A 19,462-nucleotide genomic window follows, 5' to 3' on the forward strand; every position below is an offset into this window, starting at 1 on the left:
CAATACTCTGAGGGAAAGGAGTGGGTGCAGATATGAAGCTGGCCTTAGGAATGATTTGGTTTATGGGATTGTTGATCTCACAAGATCCACTGTGTCATTTGTCTGAGCGATCGGAAGTCAACCATTCTTCCTTTAGGGCAGAGATGCTCAAACTTTTTAATTTATTTCTGAGCTACCTGATAATAGCTCCCTGGGAAGAGGGATCCATTGTTAAATCACCCTGGGAAGTGTAGTTCTGTGAGAGGACTAAGAACCCTCAGGTTTCTTTTTAAAAAAATATTTTTTTATTTGGTTTTACATTTAACATTTGCATTCACATATAAATCATAATCCTATACAAATATGATTCTCTGAATCCCTAGACTTCCCTCCACCCCTCAATGGGTTCCATATTTACTCTATTTATTCAGCTGCATCGTATAATGTTCTCTATATTTCCTTAAAACTTAATTGTTACCATAGTTCTTGTTACATTGCAAGTGCTCTTAAAATCCTGCCAATGTTTTTAATCATTTACAGTGTTCCTCTAAATAACTTACATATTTTCCCCATTCTTTATTAAATATATTGTCTTCTTGGTTTCTGATCTTCCCAGTCATTTTTGCCATTCCGGCATAATCCATCATCTTTGTTAACTATTCTTCTCTGGTAGGGGCTTAGTCTTCCTTTCATCTCTGGGCCAGAAGTATCCTCTCAGCCGTTGTAGCATACATGAACAGTCTTTCCTGCTCCTTTGGTATTTCTGGACCTAAAACTCCTAATAAAAATGCTTCTGTTTTTTTCCACAAAAGTTATTGCATGGACAGGCGGAGTCCCCCCAACCCCAGGCGACCCCCAAGCGGAATAATGACTCAATACAACATGCCATGGGATTAAAATTGGCCACAACTTGATTAGGTTTCAGATGTAGGGAGACCTTGGCTCAGGCATTGGGCATTTATCCTTCCCAGTCCCCAGCCAGGGATCTGGGGGACATCACAGTTATCCAGAATGTGTGGGGATTGAGCTGCCTCTGGAGAACATATGTTCAAGCAGAGAGCCCGCCCTCCGTTTCGCCGCCGTCGCACGGGAGAGCAATGACAACCTCTCAATGTACGGCCAATGCCTCCCCTCGAGACCCCTTTAACGGGGAACCCTAGGATCACTGCTGAAAGGGGGGGTCACCGCTCCCCCCCATTTGGGAAGAAAGACTAAAGGATTCCGCCCAAGGCCTAAAACCACCAAAGTTGTGACGTTTTGCTAAGGGAAGGGCAAAACCTGCCAATGCAGGAAAATTCCTTTCCGGCCCTTCAACAGCGACCATGACGTAGCAATGTCCGCGTACCTGTGGAGAAGAGGTTAACCCGCAAGGAAGGCTAAACTGAGGGAGGGCAGGGTAGGAGAAGCTCTGGAGCCAACTGATGCTTCACAGGTAAGATTCACCTTCTGTTGTGGGGGCAGGATGGTCCCTCCCCTTACCTGGCCAATCCCCTGGCAACACCTCCCCAGGCAGGATTGGGCGATTGGCTGAGGTAGGCTAAGACCTCCAGGTATCCAGCCTGGGGAGGGCAAAGCCAGCCCGTACTACCGGGAGCCGCACTGGAATCCGGGGGGCTGTGCGCGACCACACAAAAGGTGCCCCCCATTTGATATGGGGAGCGGTCATTTTAAACATTTTTTTCAACTCATTATAAATCATTTCCCAATATGCTTTCATTGTCTTGCACGTCCACCACATATGGTGGAATGTGCCTTCTTTCTCTTTGCATTTCCAATGAATATTTGTAGGTGTTCTATACATTTTTGCTAATTTAGTAGGAGTTAGGTACCAACGATACATCATCTTTGTATAATTTTCCTTCAACGTACAGCATGATGTAAATTAAGAAGCCTTGGGTTTCTTAACAAACTACAGTTCCCAAGATGATTTGGGGGAAGCCATGACTGTCTAAAGTGGTGTGATACTGCTTTAAAGGTAAAGGTAAAGAGACCCCTGACCATTAGGTCCAGCTGTGACCGACTCTGGAATTGCGGCACTCATCTCACTTTATTGGCCAAGGGAGCCAGCGTACAGCTTCTGGGTCATGTGACCAGCATGACTAAGCCGCTTCTGGCGAATCAGAGCAGCGCACGGAAACACCATTTACCTTCCCGCTGGAGCAGTACCTATTTATCTACTTGCACTTTGACGTGCTTTTGAACTGCTAGGTTGGCAGGAGCAGGGACAGAGCAATGGGAGCTCACCCTGTTGCAGAGATTTGAACTGCCGACCTTCTGATCGGCAAGCCCTAGGCTCTGTGGTTTAACCCACAGCGCCACCCGCATCCCTGTGATACTGCTTTAAATGTGGCCAAATAGAAAACAGAGTAAAAGAATTGAAATATATCAATGCATCCCTCCATTTTTTGCCCACTCCCAAGTAGCGAAGAGGCTTTCTAGGCCGTGTTGTCCAAGGACACCCATTGAAATCAATAAAAAAATCTGGAGCCTACCCTACATACTTTTCCTGTAACCCAAAAGCGGAGGATCAGGATGAGGAAGAAACATGAGTCAGTCCCCTCTCCTTTCTCACTGCATCCTTTGAAGATATATCCTCCAACATTTCTCTGATGAAACAGAGATGTCCCCTCCGACATTTGCATGTCCAGACCCCACAACCACCCCTCGTTGAGGAATAAAACACACCAGGACACAGATACAGTGGTTCCTCAGGTTACATACGCTTCAGGTTACATATGTTTCAGGTTACAGACTCCGCTAACCCAGAAATAGTACCTCGGGTTAAGAACTTTGCTTCAGGATGAGAACAGAAATCGTGCTCCGGTGGTGCGGTGGCAGCTGGGGGCCCCATTAATTAAGTGGTGCTTCAGGTTAAGAACAGTTTCAGGTTAAGAACGGACCTGCGGAACGAATTAAGTACTTAACCTGAGCTACCACTGTATTAGGTTAATGTTATTGGGCAAATTTAGGCCACAACTTTATTGATTACAGAATGTGAGAGTTAATTGGCTTAGGGATTGAATGGACCCGACTATATCTGACTCCTGCCCGCTGCGCAGGGAGTCCGGTAAGGGTAAACCACCAGATGGGGGAGCCCTGTAGATGCAGACCAACTCGTGCTCCCCCAGGTGTTCTCGACGGGGTCGTGTCATGGCCCTAGCCCCGCCCTGGGCTTCGGACAAGATCCACACCCCTGGATTCCTTTAACGGAATACCCTCCCCTGCCCCTGGGGGAGTGCGGGTGACCACTTGGTCCACCGCAACTCCTCCCCACTAGGAAGTGGAGTGGACTTCTCTGATGAAAATAGGGACCTCAAGAAAATAGCAGGACATTCCAGGATCGAATCCTGTAAAGGATCAAATCCTGTAAAGCTGGGACTGTGTGCTGGTCCCGAGGGTTAACCGTGAGGCAAGGTCCGAGTCCAGTCCGAGGTCAAGGGTGTGGTATGGAGGCTGTCCATCAAAGCTGAAGCTGGGTCCAAGGCAGGGAGTCGGGTGAGGTCAGAAAGAGCAGGACAGGGTGCAGGCAAGAGCAGGATACCAACAATATTGCTCCCACAACTTGGGACTGAGGCTGCCTGGCTTTCATCTGCCCTGAGGCATAGGGCGGACCTGGTCCACAGGTGACTCGCCTCTCCTGGTGTGGAGGTAAGCACTCCTCCTGTGGGAACTTAGTTCCCTCCGCCTCTCTGCTCTGAGCCTCTGCAGCTCAGGAGAGGCTGGAGGGTTACCGGACCCAGAGGCAACCTCAGCTTCCCCTGACGGGGCTGAGAGTGGAGTACCTGCAGGCAATGGGTCCTCCATCACCTCAGGAGCCAGAGCAGACTCAGCTGATGCCTGCACCTGAGGATCCAGCACAGGTGAGGACCCTTCAGGCTCAAGCCCCAGCCCCGGCTCAACTGGTTCTGGAGGCAGGGACTCATGTGTAGGCTGGGATTCCTCAGGTTCAGCCTCTGAGTCCAAATCTCAGGCCATTACAGACTGTCCCTGAAAAATACAGACACTTGGAGGGTCTGGGAAGGTATAAAGCAACTCTTGGTCAGATATGGATCTGACCCTTGGGTCAGACGCCCCAGTCCCCAGCTGAGACTGCCACCGTCCGCTTTCCCACCAATTCCTCTCCTGCTCCTATCAGCTGCAGAAGTTCCTGGAGAAAAAAATTCAAACGCTGGAATGCAGGAGCACAGAGCCAGCGCAATCACACAGGGAAACTAGGCCGCCTCATTCCAAGTGCCAATAATTCCTGAGATGCCTGTCACAGCCATGAAAACGTCTTGCCCAGACTTTGAAAGGAGGCGTCTTAGCAGCTCATCAAGCAGATTCTGGCCCCCGGGGTGTTTGTGCTGTCATCAACACAGCTTTACAAATGGTTGCGGCAACTATGATTGAACATACACGCCGGCTTTGTCATAATTGTAACAGTTTGCCCTTTCTGCGTTTCATTCCTCTGGGTTCCTCGGCGCTTACAACATTTCGCCGTCCCTGTTAAGTTGTGGGCGAACATATCAGACGACACAGCGATTCTTCAAACAGCTCTTGTTTATTCACAGGCCAGGACAGAACTGAACTGAAGGGTTCATCCAGCCTGCTTATACAGAGCTCCACTAGAACGCAACAGTAACCACTTTCTGTAACTATCCAATCACTGAACGTCGCTTTCAATCCCCTATTTGCATATGTGGACCTGAGTGAAAACTATCTACAGTATTCCCCTGCTGGCCCAGGGTGAGAACTTCAGTACATAACAGTCGCCCCCACCCTCCTAAAAAAAGAATGTGTATATGCCTTCCAACTGTGGCTAACACTTGCCCATCGGATGAAGTGGATTCTAGTCCGTTAGAGTTTATGCCATAGATTTCATAGAATCATGGAATTGTAGAGCTGGAACTGACACCCCCCCCCCAGGTCATCTAGTCAAACCACCTGCAATGCAGGAATCTCAGCTAAAGCATCCATGACAGATGGCCATCCAACCTCTGCTTGAAAACCCCCAAGAATGGATTTGTTAGTTGTTGTTTTTTAAAAAAATATTTTTTATTGATCAATTTCCACATAACAAATTATCAGACCATATAATCACATACATTATTAAATGTATGTTAAAAGTCTGCTCACACATGCGTACTCAACCTGAAAGTCACAGAAGGGAACAGGGAATCATCAAATGTAGTATTTCCCATAGAGTGCTGTAATGGGGTGTTGCAATGAAATCTTTTTTCCAGATTCACACCATCGCTTTGCTGTCCCCATTTTTTAAAAAATAATAGGAATAATATTTGGACTTGGCAAATGGGCCGGTTCCGGATGGAGACTGTGATCTAAAATTTGCCTGATTATCAAGTACCTCTCACTACAGCCCTCGGAAAGTGATGTGCTTGCTGCTTTTCACTGTTAAAATGTTCAATCTTGAATCAAAATAATCCCAATTCACTTCTGGCCTCCGGGTCTCTGTTAAAGCCAGCCCTGGCATTTGGCAGAGTGAAGCGGTGGCCCTGGGTGGCAGATGTAGTGAGGATGGTATCAGTTGTTTCCTTCTGTTGCCACACTGCCTTCTCTCCAGCCCTTTTGCTACCCTACTGCCTTGGGTATACTGAACAAAACTGTCCCCTTGTCCATGTTAGAGTAAGGACTAGCTTCCAAGTCCAATTGGAATGGACGGGGCCACCATCTTTTCCTTGACCTCAGGCGGCAAAATGTCTTCAGCTCATGCTGTTCTTAGAAACAAAGTAGACACTGAAAGGGCAAAGAGATGAGTCATTCCAAGCCAAACAGCGTGTTGCATGAATTAAGGAAATCCAGTAGCATGAGGACAAAAGAAGAGGCATCTGTTGCCAAGGGATGACTGTAGGGGCTCTACTTTTTGAACTTTGTTCCTTCCTGTACTTCTTTCTGCCAGGAAAAAGTATTTTTTGCAAGGCACTGAAGCAAACTATGTGTTAGGGGTTCGGGACCATAGAAACTGCCCAAGTCAGTCCACCTAGCTTAGTACTGTCTGCACTGCCTGACAACAGCTCTCCAACATTTTTTGGTGTTTTTGTAAAAAATGATCAACAACTTTGGGGTGTCCTGGTTTTCACTTTTTGGAATACGGCAACCCAGGAACTTCTGAGCAGCCACCAAGACACACGGACCTTCCTTGTTTTGTTCATCTGAAAGAACCTGTGAGGCCTTCAGGAAACATTCACTTAGGCCAGGAGCAGCCATGGTGTTATGAGTTCAGGCAAGACAAGTAAGTGTGTCCATTCCTCCTCCTTCTGCCCATTCCTTCAGGCCCACTCCTGCGCCACCTCCAAGGGCAAGTTGTGAGGTGCTCACTACGTATCTTTGCTTTCTCTCATTGCTTACTCCCTTGGAGAGGGCATGTGAACAGGCAGCAGCTGCAAGGAAGATGAGTAGCAGGCCCAGGAAGTGCCAGAGGTCAGCAGAGGACAACCACATGTCAGTGGTAGATGGAGCCAGAGGCCCAAAGTGGGTGATGCAATGGACATGATTCTTACCTGCTGTTAGCTGCAGAACTGTGCCAGACAAGGAACCCCCAGGCTGGCTTATGAAAACCAGCCTAGCTGGCCTAAACATGACAAAAGGGGTCGATGGGCCATCTGAGAGGAATATTTGGGCCTGAGGAGACAGATGTTCCCAAGGTGATGGGGCATGTGTTTAAGGTGACAGGAAAAGGGAGTCTTAAGCAAGGGTTGCTTGGAAGAAGAAGAAGAAGAAGAAGAAGAAGAAGAAGAAGAAGAAGAAGAAGAAGAAGAAGAAGAAGAAGAAGAAGAAGAAGAAGAATTTATTATTTGTACCCCGCCCATCTGGGCGGCTTCCAACAAAGATTAAAAATACATTAAAATGTCACACATTAAAAACATCCCTGAACAGGGCTGCCTTCAGATGTCTTCTAAATGTTAGGTAGTTGTTTATCTCTTTGACATCTGGTGGGAGGGCGTTCCACAGGGAGGGCGCCACTACCGATAACCCTCTGCCTGGTTCCCTGTAGCTTTGCTTCTTGCAATGAGGGAACCGCCAGAAGGCCCTCAGAGCTGGACCTCAGTGTCCGGGCTGAACGATGGGGGTGGAGACGCTCCTTCAGGTATACTGGGCCGAGGCCGTTTAGGGCTTTAAAGGTCAGCACCAACACTTTGAATTGTGCTCGGAAACGTACTGGGAGCCAATGTAGGTCTTTCAAGACTGGTGTTATGTCCTCTTTGCGGCCGCCCCCAGTCACCAGTCTAGGTGCCGCATTCTGGATTAGTTGTAGTTTCCGGGTCACCTTCATAGGTAGCCCCATGTAGAGCGCATTGCAGTAGTCCAAGCGGGAGATAACTAAAGCATGCACCGTTTTGATGAGACAGTCTGTGGGCAGGTAGGGTCTTAGCCACCTTACCGGATGGAGCTTCTAGACAGTTGCCCTGGACACAGATTTGACCTGCACCTCCAGGTCTGCCACTGCTCTAGCCATATTGCCTAAATTCTCTTCCTCCATCTTCCCTTCTCTTGTTTATCCATGCTGAAGAAAACATACATGCGTTCTGCTATTGCTTTACACCATCCTGTGCCTAGGTTTATTTAAGAGCATGTTATGTTAGGGCATTGCACCCTGGTGAGTCCTTTGGTTCTGTTACGAATTATGAGCAAAAGCAAGCCACACGTTTCATCTCGACACGCACGCAAATCCCCAGTGCGATGACAGCAGAGGATGGCATAAATAAGCACGTTGTCATTAAGACTGCAGCTCATGACCATTTGACGTAATGGCGCTTCTGGACTTCATTAACCATTCTGCTCGTATGCAGACATGCCCCCAAGACTAACATCTGATGGGTTTATTGATGCAGTGATGGGCAATAAACACACAGGTCAGATCATCCACTAACACAGATTGCTGTGTAAATGTGAAGCACAGTGAGGAAATAATGTTTAGGGTGGCCTTGCCTCAGGGCCAAGTGAAACCATGTTAAATGCATGGCTTTCATCTGATGACGAGGAAGGTGGAGGAGGAGGAGGAGGAGGAGAAGACACAGGGAAGCGATCAGGACAATGGTGAGATGGAGGGTAAACCCTTGATCTCCACATCGTTCCAATGAAAATTGCCTGCCCTGGAGTCCCATTGCCCCAGGTAGGAATGGGGTTTGTATTTTAACAGACTTACTTAATTTCCTGGAAACATCACAGATTCTTCAAAATTCGCAGTTCTCTGAATTTTGTGGTGCTGTTCCCCAACCCAAATATACGTACTGAAATGTGTGAAAGTGTGTGTCCCTGAAAATGTCATACCAAAAAAATGCATTATGTATAGGGAAATGGCTTGCAAAAATGTATCTATTAAGAGAAATGCGTGCCAGAACACTGGTGGATTTTTGCAAGGACCTTTGTTTAAAATAGTAATAATCACAAGCTGATGGGGAAATGGGGCAAACTGAACTGAAAATTAAAAAATAAGAAACCGACTAAAAATAGGAAACAGAAAGAATCTAAAACTGACAGATTTGTGTCCATCCCTAGTCCTTGGATGGAAACTCATTTCCATTTCCTTGCTTCACTTGTTTGAGTTCAGAGCTCAGCTGCAGCCCTTAAAGAAGGGATTATGGGGTCCGCTGGATTTCTAGGTACTCCCAGCATATCATTCCTGATCCTTGGGCCAGGCATAGGCAAACTCGGCCCTCCAGATATTTTTGGGACTACAACTCCCATCATCCCTAGCTAACAGGACCAGTGATCAGGAATGATGGGAGTTGTAGTCCCAAAACATCTGGAGGGCCTATGCCTGCTTTAGGCTGTGCTAGTTGGGACTGATGCAGTTCAAGATGCTGCTAATGGGACAAGAGTAGCGGCGGAGTGTGTCTTCATAGCACCCAAGGGTGTAGCCGGAGGGGGCAGGGAGGGGCAGCTGGCCCCCCAATCAATAAAAACCAGCCCAATCAAATCAACCCAATCACACCAAACATGAGGCTAAGCAAACGTCTTCTCTTGGCTTACCAATCATGGTTTGTTCAAACAAAATAAACCAGGACCCCTTGTTTGGGTATCTTCCTTTCACGTTACCCGAGGTATATTCAACAATAGCTTTTGACAATAACTTTTGCCAGATTGCTGCTTTCAAATATTTCACCAGATGTTCAATGGTTCTCACCCTTACCACCCTTTGTGAGGAGAAATGTGATGTGCAAAACACACAATAAAATCTGTTTTGTGGGCCAGTGTCTGAAGATGGGATCTCTTGAAATCACTGAATTTATTATTATTGTTATTATTCCTTAGCTTTGTGTCGTTTTCCTATTTCTGCTTGCTGTTCAACATGTTCCCCTTCTCTCTATTTAGCAATAGGGAACCTGTGACTCTCCAGCCATTGTTGTTCTACGGCATCAATCATACCTGAGACCATCAAATGTATTGACTTGGGCTGATGGGAGTTGGAGTCCCTCAGTTTCTGGAGAGTCACGGTTCCCCAGCACATTATGGATTCAGGCCTATTATATATATTTAAAATTCTTGAAATGCCTTCTCTGGCATCTTTTCTCTACTTGAGCTGTCCTCTACTTTCAGGTACCAAGAGTTGGGATTGTTTTCTTCCTCAGCACATCTTATCACACACAGATTCTAACATCCCAGCACTTTTCTGCATTTCATCAGCAACAAGATGTCTTTAATTTACATGCTTCTCCCAAATGCACCCTCTGAGAATACTAAGACAAAATTTCATACAGATGGGAAAGACTTTTCATGCTCCTCACCAACTTTCATGTTTTCCGGGGGCCTAAATAAACAGTCCCCTCACAGAATCCCACACAGGTTTTTAAGCTCCACCATGGATGTTAACTTGACTCCTTGTTACGCCTCAGAAATGAGGCGTGCCCGGCAGGAATTTGGACTTCAGTAGAAGAAATAAACGACAAACAGTTGGCATTTTGTAGCGTTCATGGTATTATTCTCATATAAATAATGGGATTGGTACATAACAAGAACATGTCATTATATCTTTCAGATTTCTAAGTAACGTTAGGAATTCTAAATGGCAAACAGATGACAGACCCAATTTCCCCATGTGGATGAAGCCAATGAAGGGGTTTCCTCAAGTATAACTAGGAAAGAAGAATATAGGTGATTCTGGATCTGTGGGGGGGGGGACTCTACAAGGGAACAGCCTGGCTCAGTGTCCTTTCTCATTCTTTTTCAATTGCATCCACTGGAGGAGTGGTGATGGGACAACAATGAGTGGTCAGAGGGGAAAGACAGGGAAGAAGAGGTATTGGAAGCTGAAGAGGCAACAGGGCTTAGTGAGCTGGGGGAGACTGTGGCAGAGAGAAGTCGAAGAAGAAGAAGAAGAAGAAGAAGAAGAAGAAGAAGAAGAAGAAGAAGAAGAAGAGGCAGCAGCAGCAGCTAAAGCAGGTGAGTGGGAGGAGAGAGGTCAGGAGGCAGAGATGAGTTAGACAGATGAAGAGTCACAGGTATCTCCCACTCCTGCTGAGATAAGCTCCCCTCACCACTTGTCTCCCAGAACCAGAAGAGACATGAAGAGGGTGGAGGATAGGCTGACTGCCTGCAGGCTCAGTCTCTGATTGCTTGTCCGATTGCTTGGAAGAAGCTCCAGAGAGGAGGAGGCACAGACGGGCTTGGGGAGACGGGCTTTAGTCTCAGCAACTGATTTCCTGGGATAAGACCTACAGGGAACAAGCTGCTGTGCTTATTAGGCCAACTCTGTGAAGGTCGTGCTTTCGAACTGTGTGATTTACTGACCAGCTCACTCTGTGGCACACAGTGTCTCTGAGCATTTAAAAGTGCTGGCAAAAAAACAACAACGCTAGCTAAGATGATAGAAAATAAACCCAAGGCTATCGCAGAAAGAGTCTACTAATCTGTAACAGGTTCTCACAAACTCTGTGGAAAAGAATTAAAACCGGATGCTGAATGCATTTCAACAAAAGCAAGACTCACAAAATGCAGTTGAGCTTGCTTTGTAATAACTTTACTGAGTACTTCAACCACAGAAACAATGCATGCTTTCTCCAGGTAGAAAAATCAAACTATGTGATAAAACCTGAGAATTGTCTAAGGGTTAGGTTTCTGTCCATGGCAAGACAGGGACTTTTTATTCCTCAGTAATAAAAAGTAACAGCTCATAAGAAGGAGGGGGACACAAACAATAAAATAGATAACAAATATCCAAACAAAATCTTTTCCATTCAATAACTTTTGGGATGCACTTGGATTTGACAAAGTGACATATTATACATGAGATGACCCTCAAATAACAAAACATAGGCACCAAAGGTGTTATGGACTTTGAAGACGCTCGAACTCAGGACGAAAGGGAGAAACGTGCTAAGAGGAAGGCACGCTTGGCAAACCCTCACTGTAATCAACTCCCACCCAGAAACCTATGTCTTCACTGTGTGGATCCAGAATTGGCCTCCAAGGTCACTTACGGACTCACTGTTAAGACCGTGTTCGTGGAAGTACTTGGCTGCGAATGATTGCCAAAGAGGAAGACATTTAAGGTAATATCACATCATTTTAAACAGCCAAGAACAGTATCATGGGAACTGTAGTTTGTTAAGAGGGCTGGGCGTTGTTGGAAAACACCTCTTCCCTTCCCAGAGTACAATTCCCTGGGAAGTGGGCTTGACTTCAGCTCTGAGAACTGAAGCTCTGTGAGGAGAACACCGGGTCTCCTAACAACTCTCAGCATCCTTTACAAACTACAGTTCACCGGGTTTAAAGTGGTATGGTACTGTTTTAAAGGTCAGATGGGGCCTTAGTACACCATCTGTGCACAGGGGAGTTTCTTTTTGTGTCCCTCACGCATGACAGATACCACCGTTTTCCATTGGCTTATCCCACAAAGCTGCCACAAATGTTTAAAAGCCCACCAGAAGTTCGTGGAACTACCAGCCTACCAAGAGGGAGGGTGATGATTCTGTAGGAAAGATCCAAGCTGCCCAGGTCCCTACCCTGGTGGCTGTGGACCTTTGAATGTTTGCAAGATCGCTGTGGGATAAATCTATGGCAAAGCAGCTCCCACAGCACGTACTGCAACATCTAATGAGCACATTCGTCAATTCCGAAGGAGATTGAAACTGACTGTAGACTGTTTTTCACTCTTCTCTCTCCCTCCAGGCCGCTTTGTAGTAGGGGCTTGCCCTCAAAAAACTTGACCTCGTGAATAGTCCTTGAAATCAATGAGAATTACTGGCATGTGGCAACTATTCACCAAAGTAAGAGCAACTCGCCCCAAGAGACGTAACACAGTTATTGAGAAGGCCGCTGAAATTGTTCCTCTAATTTGATTGCTTTTCTTCATAAATACAAAGAACAGGTGCTCTTCATACTGGAGGAGGAAAGAGAAAGAGGTGTCAGATGGGGAGAATTTTCACCGTTTAATAAAAGGGATAGCGTGTTTCAGGCTTTGTTGGCAACTTTTTTTTAATCATTCCATGTTCCGGAACTTAACTGGATCTGCCAAAATTAGCAGATAGTATTAATCATGATTTATTTTTTCGACCTGGGGTGAGGAACCTATGGCCCTCCTTGTTGGACTCCAACTCACATCATCCCTCAACTTTGGTCATGCAGGTTGGAGCTTATGGGAATTGGAGTGCAACATCTTAAGAGCTAAATGTTCCCTTTCCCTGTTTTAGACAATGCCACCACCCCCCGCCTCCAACTAAGGCTAAGGTTGCCCAATGCCTAAATTGCCAAAGTTGCGATGATTCTACAGGGTAGGCAAAACCTCCAGGTCATAGCCAATTCTTTTCTTGGCCCCACAAATATGGCAACCACCGCAGCCATAGCAAGGTCAATTCAATGAGTAAATGCAAAATTACCCAAGTAGATGGGTGGGTTGATCAAACGAAGAAGGGCTGGGAGTCTGGGGCTGGTGTGGGCTGTTTTAAATCCCCCAGGAATGGACCTGAGGGAAGCCTGATTGTTCTCTCAAGCCCGCCCCAATTCGGCAGGCTGACTCAGGGTAGTATTTCAAATCTGTGACAGATATTTTCATGTACTGCCTGTATTTTTGCTTCTCTGAGCAGAAGAGGGTTTAAAACTTGACTAGAAGGTTATGAAAGAGTGAGATTTTCTTCCCCAGTTCTAAGATACGGTGTTGCATTGACTTCTAGATCAATTGGGGGCAGGGCTTGCAAGCAAAGTGTCTTCCGAATGACAAGAAGCCATACCAAAAAAAATGTACACTCACCTCTGCATTTTGGTTTGTGCTGTGCTTTTCTCTTTGTGAGTCTCCTTGTGAAAAACTGGAAGGGGAAACAAATGGCAGCAGTTAATCTTCCACCTCAAATTATTCAGTTATCTCGTCATAGATCTAAGGTACCAGAGCATGTCAAGCAAATGGTTGAAATTAATAAATAGTGGTATTGAGATAATATTTGGGAAATAAAGGGAAAACACAAACTGCAGTACTGTGCCAGGCAAGAAATTTCTGGATTCTAGCTACATGCAGGACTGTTGAAAAACAATGGAAAACCAAGTATTGGGCCATTAAGGGCAACTGGAATTCAATAAAGCTATCCTTTGCCCCTGCTCCAAGGAGTGGATGGGACCAGGAGATTTGGGAGGTTGCCAAGGTGACGGGGGCAGGATGTGACAGAAAAATGCATCCTTCTTAGAATCCAGAGGTGTTCTGGGAACGAAAAGGAGGAAGTGGGCAGAACTCAATGTAGCGTTGGCTGGAAGAGGCTACAGTGAGAGACCGGGAGCCATGACTGACGACTGTTTTAGACCCAAACTTGCCAAAGTTATGAGAGCGGCAATGAGAGCCACTCTAGGAGTATAATGTCCTGCAACCCCTCCACAGAAGACTTTAGGTCAGCTTTTCTCAACCTGTAGGTCCCCCAGATGTTGTTGAACTACAACTCCCATCACCCCTAGCTAGCAAGGCCAGAGCTCAGGGATGATGGGAGTTGTAGTCCAACAACATCTGGGGACCCACAGGTTGAGAACCACTGCTTTAGGTGCATATGCGTGTAAAATGAGCCATATTTCTTAAAGCTACTAGCCTCCACGGCGTCTCGATTTTCCCAGTGGAAACACAACCCTGGTTGAGTGCCTGGAACCCCCGGAATCTTATTTTCACTCAGCAGAGACTGGAGGTGGTGTGCAGCCTTTGTAACAATACTGATACCCTGGTCTTCCTTCCAGGGCAATGCCCATAGTTTCCCCTCTGCCAATTTTACCCTCAAAGCAGCTCAGTGCAGTAGGTGAGACTGAAGTATGGTGACTGGCCAAACGTCACCTAGTAAGCTTCACGACTGAGTGGTGATATGGACCTGGGTCTCCCCAGTTCTATTCCAACATGCTAAACACAACATCACATTTTATCTAGCCTCCTATCTGACCTAGGTAAGAAACAGGTTGCCAAGGCAGAAATGACTGGCAGAATCCGAGACCAGGGAAGAGAGACAGCGGAAGAAGATTGGAAGAAATTTAAGGACTATCTTGGGAAATATTATAAAATCAGTGAATGTTAGAATGATGTTGGATAAAAAGAAGTTAAGTGGTTATCAGATGTAATGATTAAGATAATTGGGGGGAGAAAGAAAGGTGTAAAATTAAGTGAAAATTAAGGGTGAGGATTTGCTGAATGAATAATTTGAATTGCAATACAAAAAGGGGAGGTATGAGGAGGTCCGAGAAATAAGTTAAAAGAAAATAAGTGAACGAAATTATATGTGCTTATATTTGTTTTTTGCTTTTTTTGTATACCCTCTGAAAAGCTAATAAATATATTTTTTAAAAAAAGAAACAGGTTGCCAAGAAGAAGCAAAGGAAGTTTTGTATAAACATGTCTTCAGGGGCCACTTGACGGAGCCGCGCCCTGAGATCTACCAGACTTAGGTCAACAACGGCAACATCAAATGATGGGTTGCAGTTACAAAACAGTCCTTGCAGATCAGACAATAAGGACAAAGTTTATATATCACTATTCATCACTTATTCAAACAATGAAGCTTCATCACTTGTTCAAACAATGAAGCAATAACTTACCAGAACCAAGGCTCACATATTTGAATCAGCCCACCATTCCTAAGTGTGACTGGATATGTATTTTTGTTTCCTAAATGACAATCCAAGGCAGAAATCCAGCAGGATGCCTGGAATGCACTGGCATTTTAAGGAACATGTTTTCTGAAGATGGCATCTTGAAGGTTGCTTTGCACATTACATTATGTGTTGAAAAGAGGATGCGCAAGTGACTCATGACTCTTTTTGTGGTTTTTGTTTGTGCAAGGAGGGTATTGGATTTGCATCTCTTCCTTACAAGGAGAGGTTACAGCTTGCACATCTTACCAGAAATGGATGAGAGAAACAAAAATAGATACCGGAATCAGTTCTGCAGTTCCTTGAATCATGCAAATCTGCCCCGGGTATTCTACTAGACCTCATATGGAAATGTAGCTTGGCAATTGTCTGAGTGTAAGGTTGCCATACGTCCTGAATTTTCCTGATGTATCTGGAATACTGCAGTCGGAAGCAGTGTCTGGATGTATGTCAACCCATGTTCTGTTTCGTGAATTTGCCAAATGAAAGCTCAACAACTTTTCCATCCAGAGTGCGTATGGAAACATTGCCTTTGAAGAGGCCATACTACCTGACTCAAATAAATAACAAATGGGCAGACTGCAATACAGTCCATTTGTATAGCTGAAATTGACATGGGTTATATAAGCGAAAACCACTTGGGTACCCTTCTAACATGTAACCATGGGCATATGCCATGGTGAGCTCAAGTCTTCTAGAATACCCCCATCTGTCAGGGAATGCCTTGTTGTTGGGACTATGTTGGGTGAGCAACAGATAGAGAAGGAAATGAGGAAACAGATATGAGTATGGACCTGAATTATATTGGATATAAGAGTTCAGACACTCTACACCACTGACCTAAGCAGACCATTTTGGACTGGTAAAAATGGTTATAGAAGGGGTGGGAAATCTCCTTTAGGACCACATTCCCCGATAGATAGCCATGTGGCTGCTTGCCAATGAGGACCAGGTAAAGGTAAAGGGACCCCTGACCATTAGGTCCAGTCGTGACCGACTCTGGGGTTGCTGTGCTCATCTCACTTTATTGGCCGAGGGAGCCGGTGTATAGCTTCCAGGTCACATGGCCAGCATGACTAAGCCACTTCTGGAGAACCAGAGCAGCGCACAGAAACGCCGTTTACCTTCCCGCCGGAGCGGTACTTATTTATCTACTTGCACTTTGACGTGCTTTCAAACTGCTAGGTTGGCAGGAGCAGGGACCGAGGAACGGGACCTCACCCCGTCACGGGGATTCGAGCCGCTGATCTTCTGATCAGCAAGTCCTAGGCTCTGAGGTTTAACCCACAGCACCACCCGTGTCCCTAATGAGCACCAGAGCTGCAGACAAATGTGGGCGGAGCAACAGATGAAACTCTTAGCTTGGTGCAAGAAGCTACAGTTAGTGGGTCGTTCCCTAGACCAGATGGATGGGAGCTTGCCCGCTCTTGATGGAGTTACACTCTCTCTGAAGGAGCAGGTACATAGCTCGGGAATATTTCGAGATCAATTGCTGTCACTTGAGGCTCAGGTGGCCTCGATGGCACAGAGTGCCTTGCATCAGCTTTGGCTGGTGCCCTACCCTTGCTCCTACCTGGATAGGGATAGTCTAACATCTGTCGTCTATGCTCTGCTAAGCTCTAGGTTAGATTATTGTAATGTGTTATGTGTGCATGGGGCCGCCTCTGAAAACAGTTCGGAAACTTCCACTGGTGCAAGACAGTTTGAGCGTATTGCACAGATCCTGGCCCAACTGCACTGGCTGCCAATTAGTTTCTGGGCCCAATTCAAAGTGCTGGTTTTGATCTATCAAGCCTTAAACAGCTCAGGACTGCAATAATTCAAGGGCTGCTTCTCCCCATATGACAGAGTCCAGACCCTGTGATCACAATCTGAGGCCCTTCATAGTGTGCCTCCTCCACAAGAGGTCCAGAGGATGGCAACATGAGAATGGACCTTTTCTGCAATGGCCACCCCAAGGAGGATCACCTGACACGTTCATTATACATCAGCGCCAGGTGGAAAGGTTCTTTTTCAACCAGGCCTTTGGCTGATTAACATTCTGGAGGTTGCATCACCATGCATCCAAGATTTTACAGTCCATGGAAAACAGATGAACTTAGGTGTTCAAGTTGGTCTTAATAAGATTAATACAAGCTGCAGGAGAAGGGAGGCTTAGTAGGACATTGAAACTGTGAGTGAGTTCCATCAACTCCATGGACATTTCTTGATTGAAAAAGAAAGTTCAGAAGGGAACGTGTGAATAAGTTGTGAATCTTCCCATCTTTCAAAGTTTCCTATTAACTCCAAGGGAGGGAAAATTAACTGCATACACTGAATACCGTATTTTTCGCCCTATAGGACGCACCGTCCTATAAGACGCACCTAGTTTTTTGGGGGGGAAATAAAGGGAACAAAATATTTCCCCCCCAGGCGCGGGGCTGGGGCACCCCGAGCTTCCCCCGACCCCAGCCCCCAAACAGGCAGCTCTCTGCAAGCCATGGGAGCCCAGCGGTGGTTCCCACTGCTTGAGGAGAGATTCGCGAAGCCTGGACGCGCTGAGATCAGCGCACGCAGGCTTCGGGATGCCGGCAACTCTCCCCAAGCAGCGGGAACCTTCCCGCTGCTTGCGGAGAGATCCGCGAAGCCTGGACACGCTGAGGTCAGCGCGCGCAGGCTTCGGGATGCCGGCAACTCTCCCCAAGCAGCGGGAACGTTCCCGCTGCTTGGGGAGAGATCCGCGAAGCCTGGACGCGCTGAGATCAGCGCGCGCAGGCTTTGGGATGCCGGCAACTCTCCCCAAGCAGCGGGAACGTTCCCGCTGCTTGGGGAGAGATCCGCGAAGCCTGGACGCGCTGAGATCAGCGCGCGCAGGCTTCGGGATGCCGGCAACTCTCCCCAAGCACCTACCGCTCTCGCTCTCCAGGCTTCAGCGAAAGCCTGCATTCGCCCCATAAGACGCACCAACATTTCCCTTTCATTTTTGGAGGGGGAAAAGTGCGTCTTATAGGGCGAAAAATACGGTACTCAGCTTGCTTAACTATTTCAATGAACCCAGAGCTGCTTTCATACATGCAACAATGGCCGAGCCAATTTGTTCTTCTTCACAAATGTTGAAAATTGCAACACTCAGGATCCATGCAACATCAGACAAGCACCTGCGTTCTAGCACAGATTAGGGTTGCCATATTTCCGCTGCTGTTTCCATTGTGTTGCCATACATCCAGGGTTTTCCTGACATTTGGCAAAATTCCCCCCTGACACCGAAACCAGGAGATGTCAACCATTGTAATGAACAATCAGTGTGAGGAAGACTCTGAACAGGGAACAGCTTTGGATGTTATTAGAAGCTCCAGCTAATGCATGCACAAACCCTTTATGCAATCATTCTCACATCCAGGAGGAAACTTGCTACCGGTTTTCATAAAACTTGTGCATCTTCCCCTATGCAAATTATTCTATGCTGTTACCATAGAAACTCAAAAGCCAGAATCTCAAGGTACTGGTCCAGCCAAGAGCTGATACTTCTAACTATCCCCCAAGCCACTACAAGCCAGCGTGTTGCCATATCCCCAGGGCTTGCATAACCAGAACACCCCAACCTGGAAGCTAGATTCCACTGCTACATCAAACCTTTTTTAAAAAAAATAAATAAATGACTTTTTAAGAAACAGAACAGATCCCTCTGTCACAATATAGAGACCCTGCTGTGTGAATTCATGACATACTTAGGTTACATGCTTTGTTTACACGGAATCGTACCTGATAAAAGTTTATGTCCCAGGAGGCCCATCATGGTCACAGTCAACACAAGCAATGCTATTAGAGATAGGATGCTTAAGGAATTTTCATCACCTTCCTGACTCCGAGTAGCAGAAACTGGAAAGGAAAAAATGTCCTTGTGTTGTAGTCGATACATACGTTTCAAGAATATGTAGTCCTTTCATACTACATATGACAATCCAGAGAGGGTTGTCTCTGTTAGAACATTTGCTATAGGGCGCACACTTTGTTCTCGGTGATGCCAAATCAATAGCTGAAGAGAACATTGTCAATCAGCAAGGACTGCATTTGATCCTGCCTCTCACAGGCTCTAGGATCACAGTAGGTTCCACCACCAAGACAAGCCCAGGGCCAACTACATGGGACAACGGTGGCTGCAGACCACACATTATTCTATTTGGCTTTGGGCTATAGTGGCCAACACAATACTATCATCAATACTTACTACAGGGCAAATCACAGATGTGTGAAGGAATGGAATAGTCTACATCTGTCCTCCGTCCCTTATAAAAGAAAAAAAAGGGAGGAAGGTTATTACCTTAGCACAGGTTTTTGTTTTGTTTTGTTGGCCAGTTGAATGTAACTCCTCCACTTTCTTGCAGTGTTAGATCTGCTAAATAGGTGTTGACACTATAACATTTAGCTACTGTCCATACCAGAAGCAGCTCAAAGGTGG

General features: G+C 46.3%; 1 protein-coding gene across 1 annotated transcript in view; it reads right to left on the minus strand.

The window, feature by feature from the left end:
* Window positions 1–9,876: 9,876 nt before the first annotated feature.
* IL17REL (interleukin 17 receptor E like) overlaps window positions 9,877–19,462 on the minus strand; it is a 52,961-nt gene continuing 43,375 nt past the window's right edge. Inside the window, exons 15-18 of the mRNA XM_082242441.1 lie at window positions 19,232–19,289; window positions 18,766–18,882; window positions 13,166–13,220; window positions 9,877–12,298 (exon numbers count right to left, since the gene is read on the minus strand). Of these exons, the coding sequence (XP_082098567.1) occupies window positions 12,268–12,298; window positions 13,166–13,220; window positions 18,766–18,882; window positions 19,232–19,289 (261 nt within the window). The 3' untranslated portion in view covers window positions 9,877–12,267. The remainder of the gene's footprint in view (window positions 12,299–13,165; window positions 13,221–18,765; window positions 18,883–19,231; window positions 19,290–19,462) is intronic.

Source organism: Podarcis vaucheri, assembly GCF_965113315.1.
Source record: "Podarcis vaucheri genome assembly, contig: SUPER_10_unloc_1, whole genome shotgun sequence".
Classification (NCBI taxonomy): Eukaryota; Metazoa; Chordata; class Lepidosauria; order Squamata; family Lacertidae; genus Podarcis; species Podarcis vaucheri.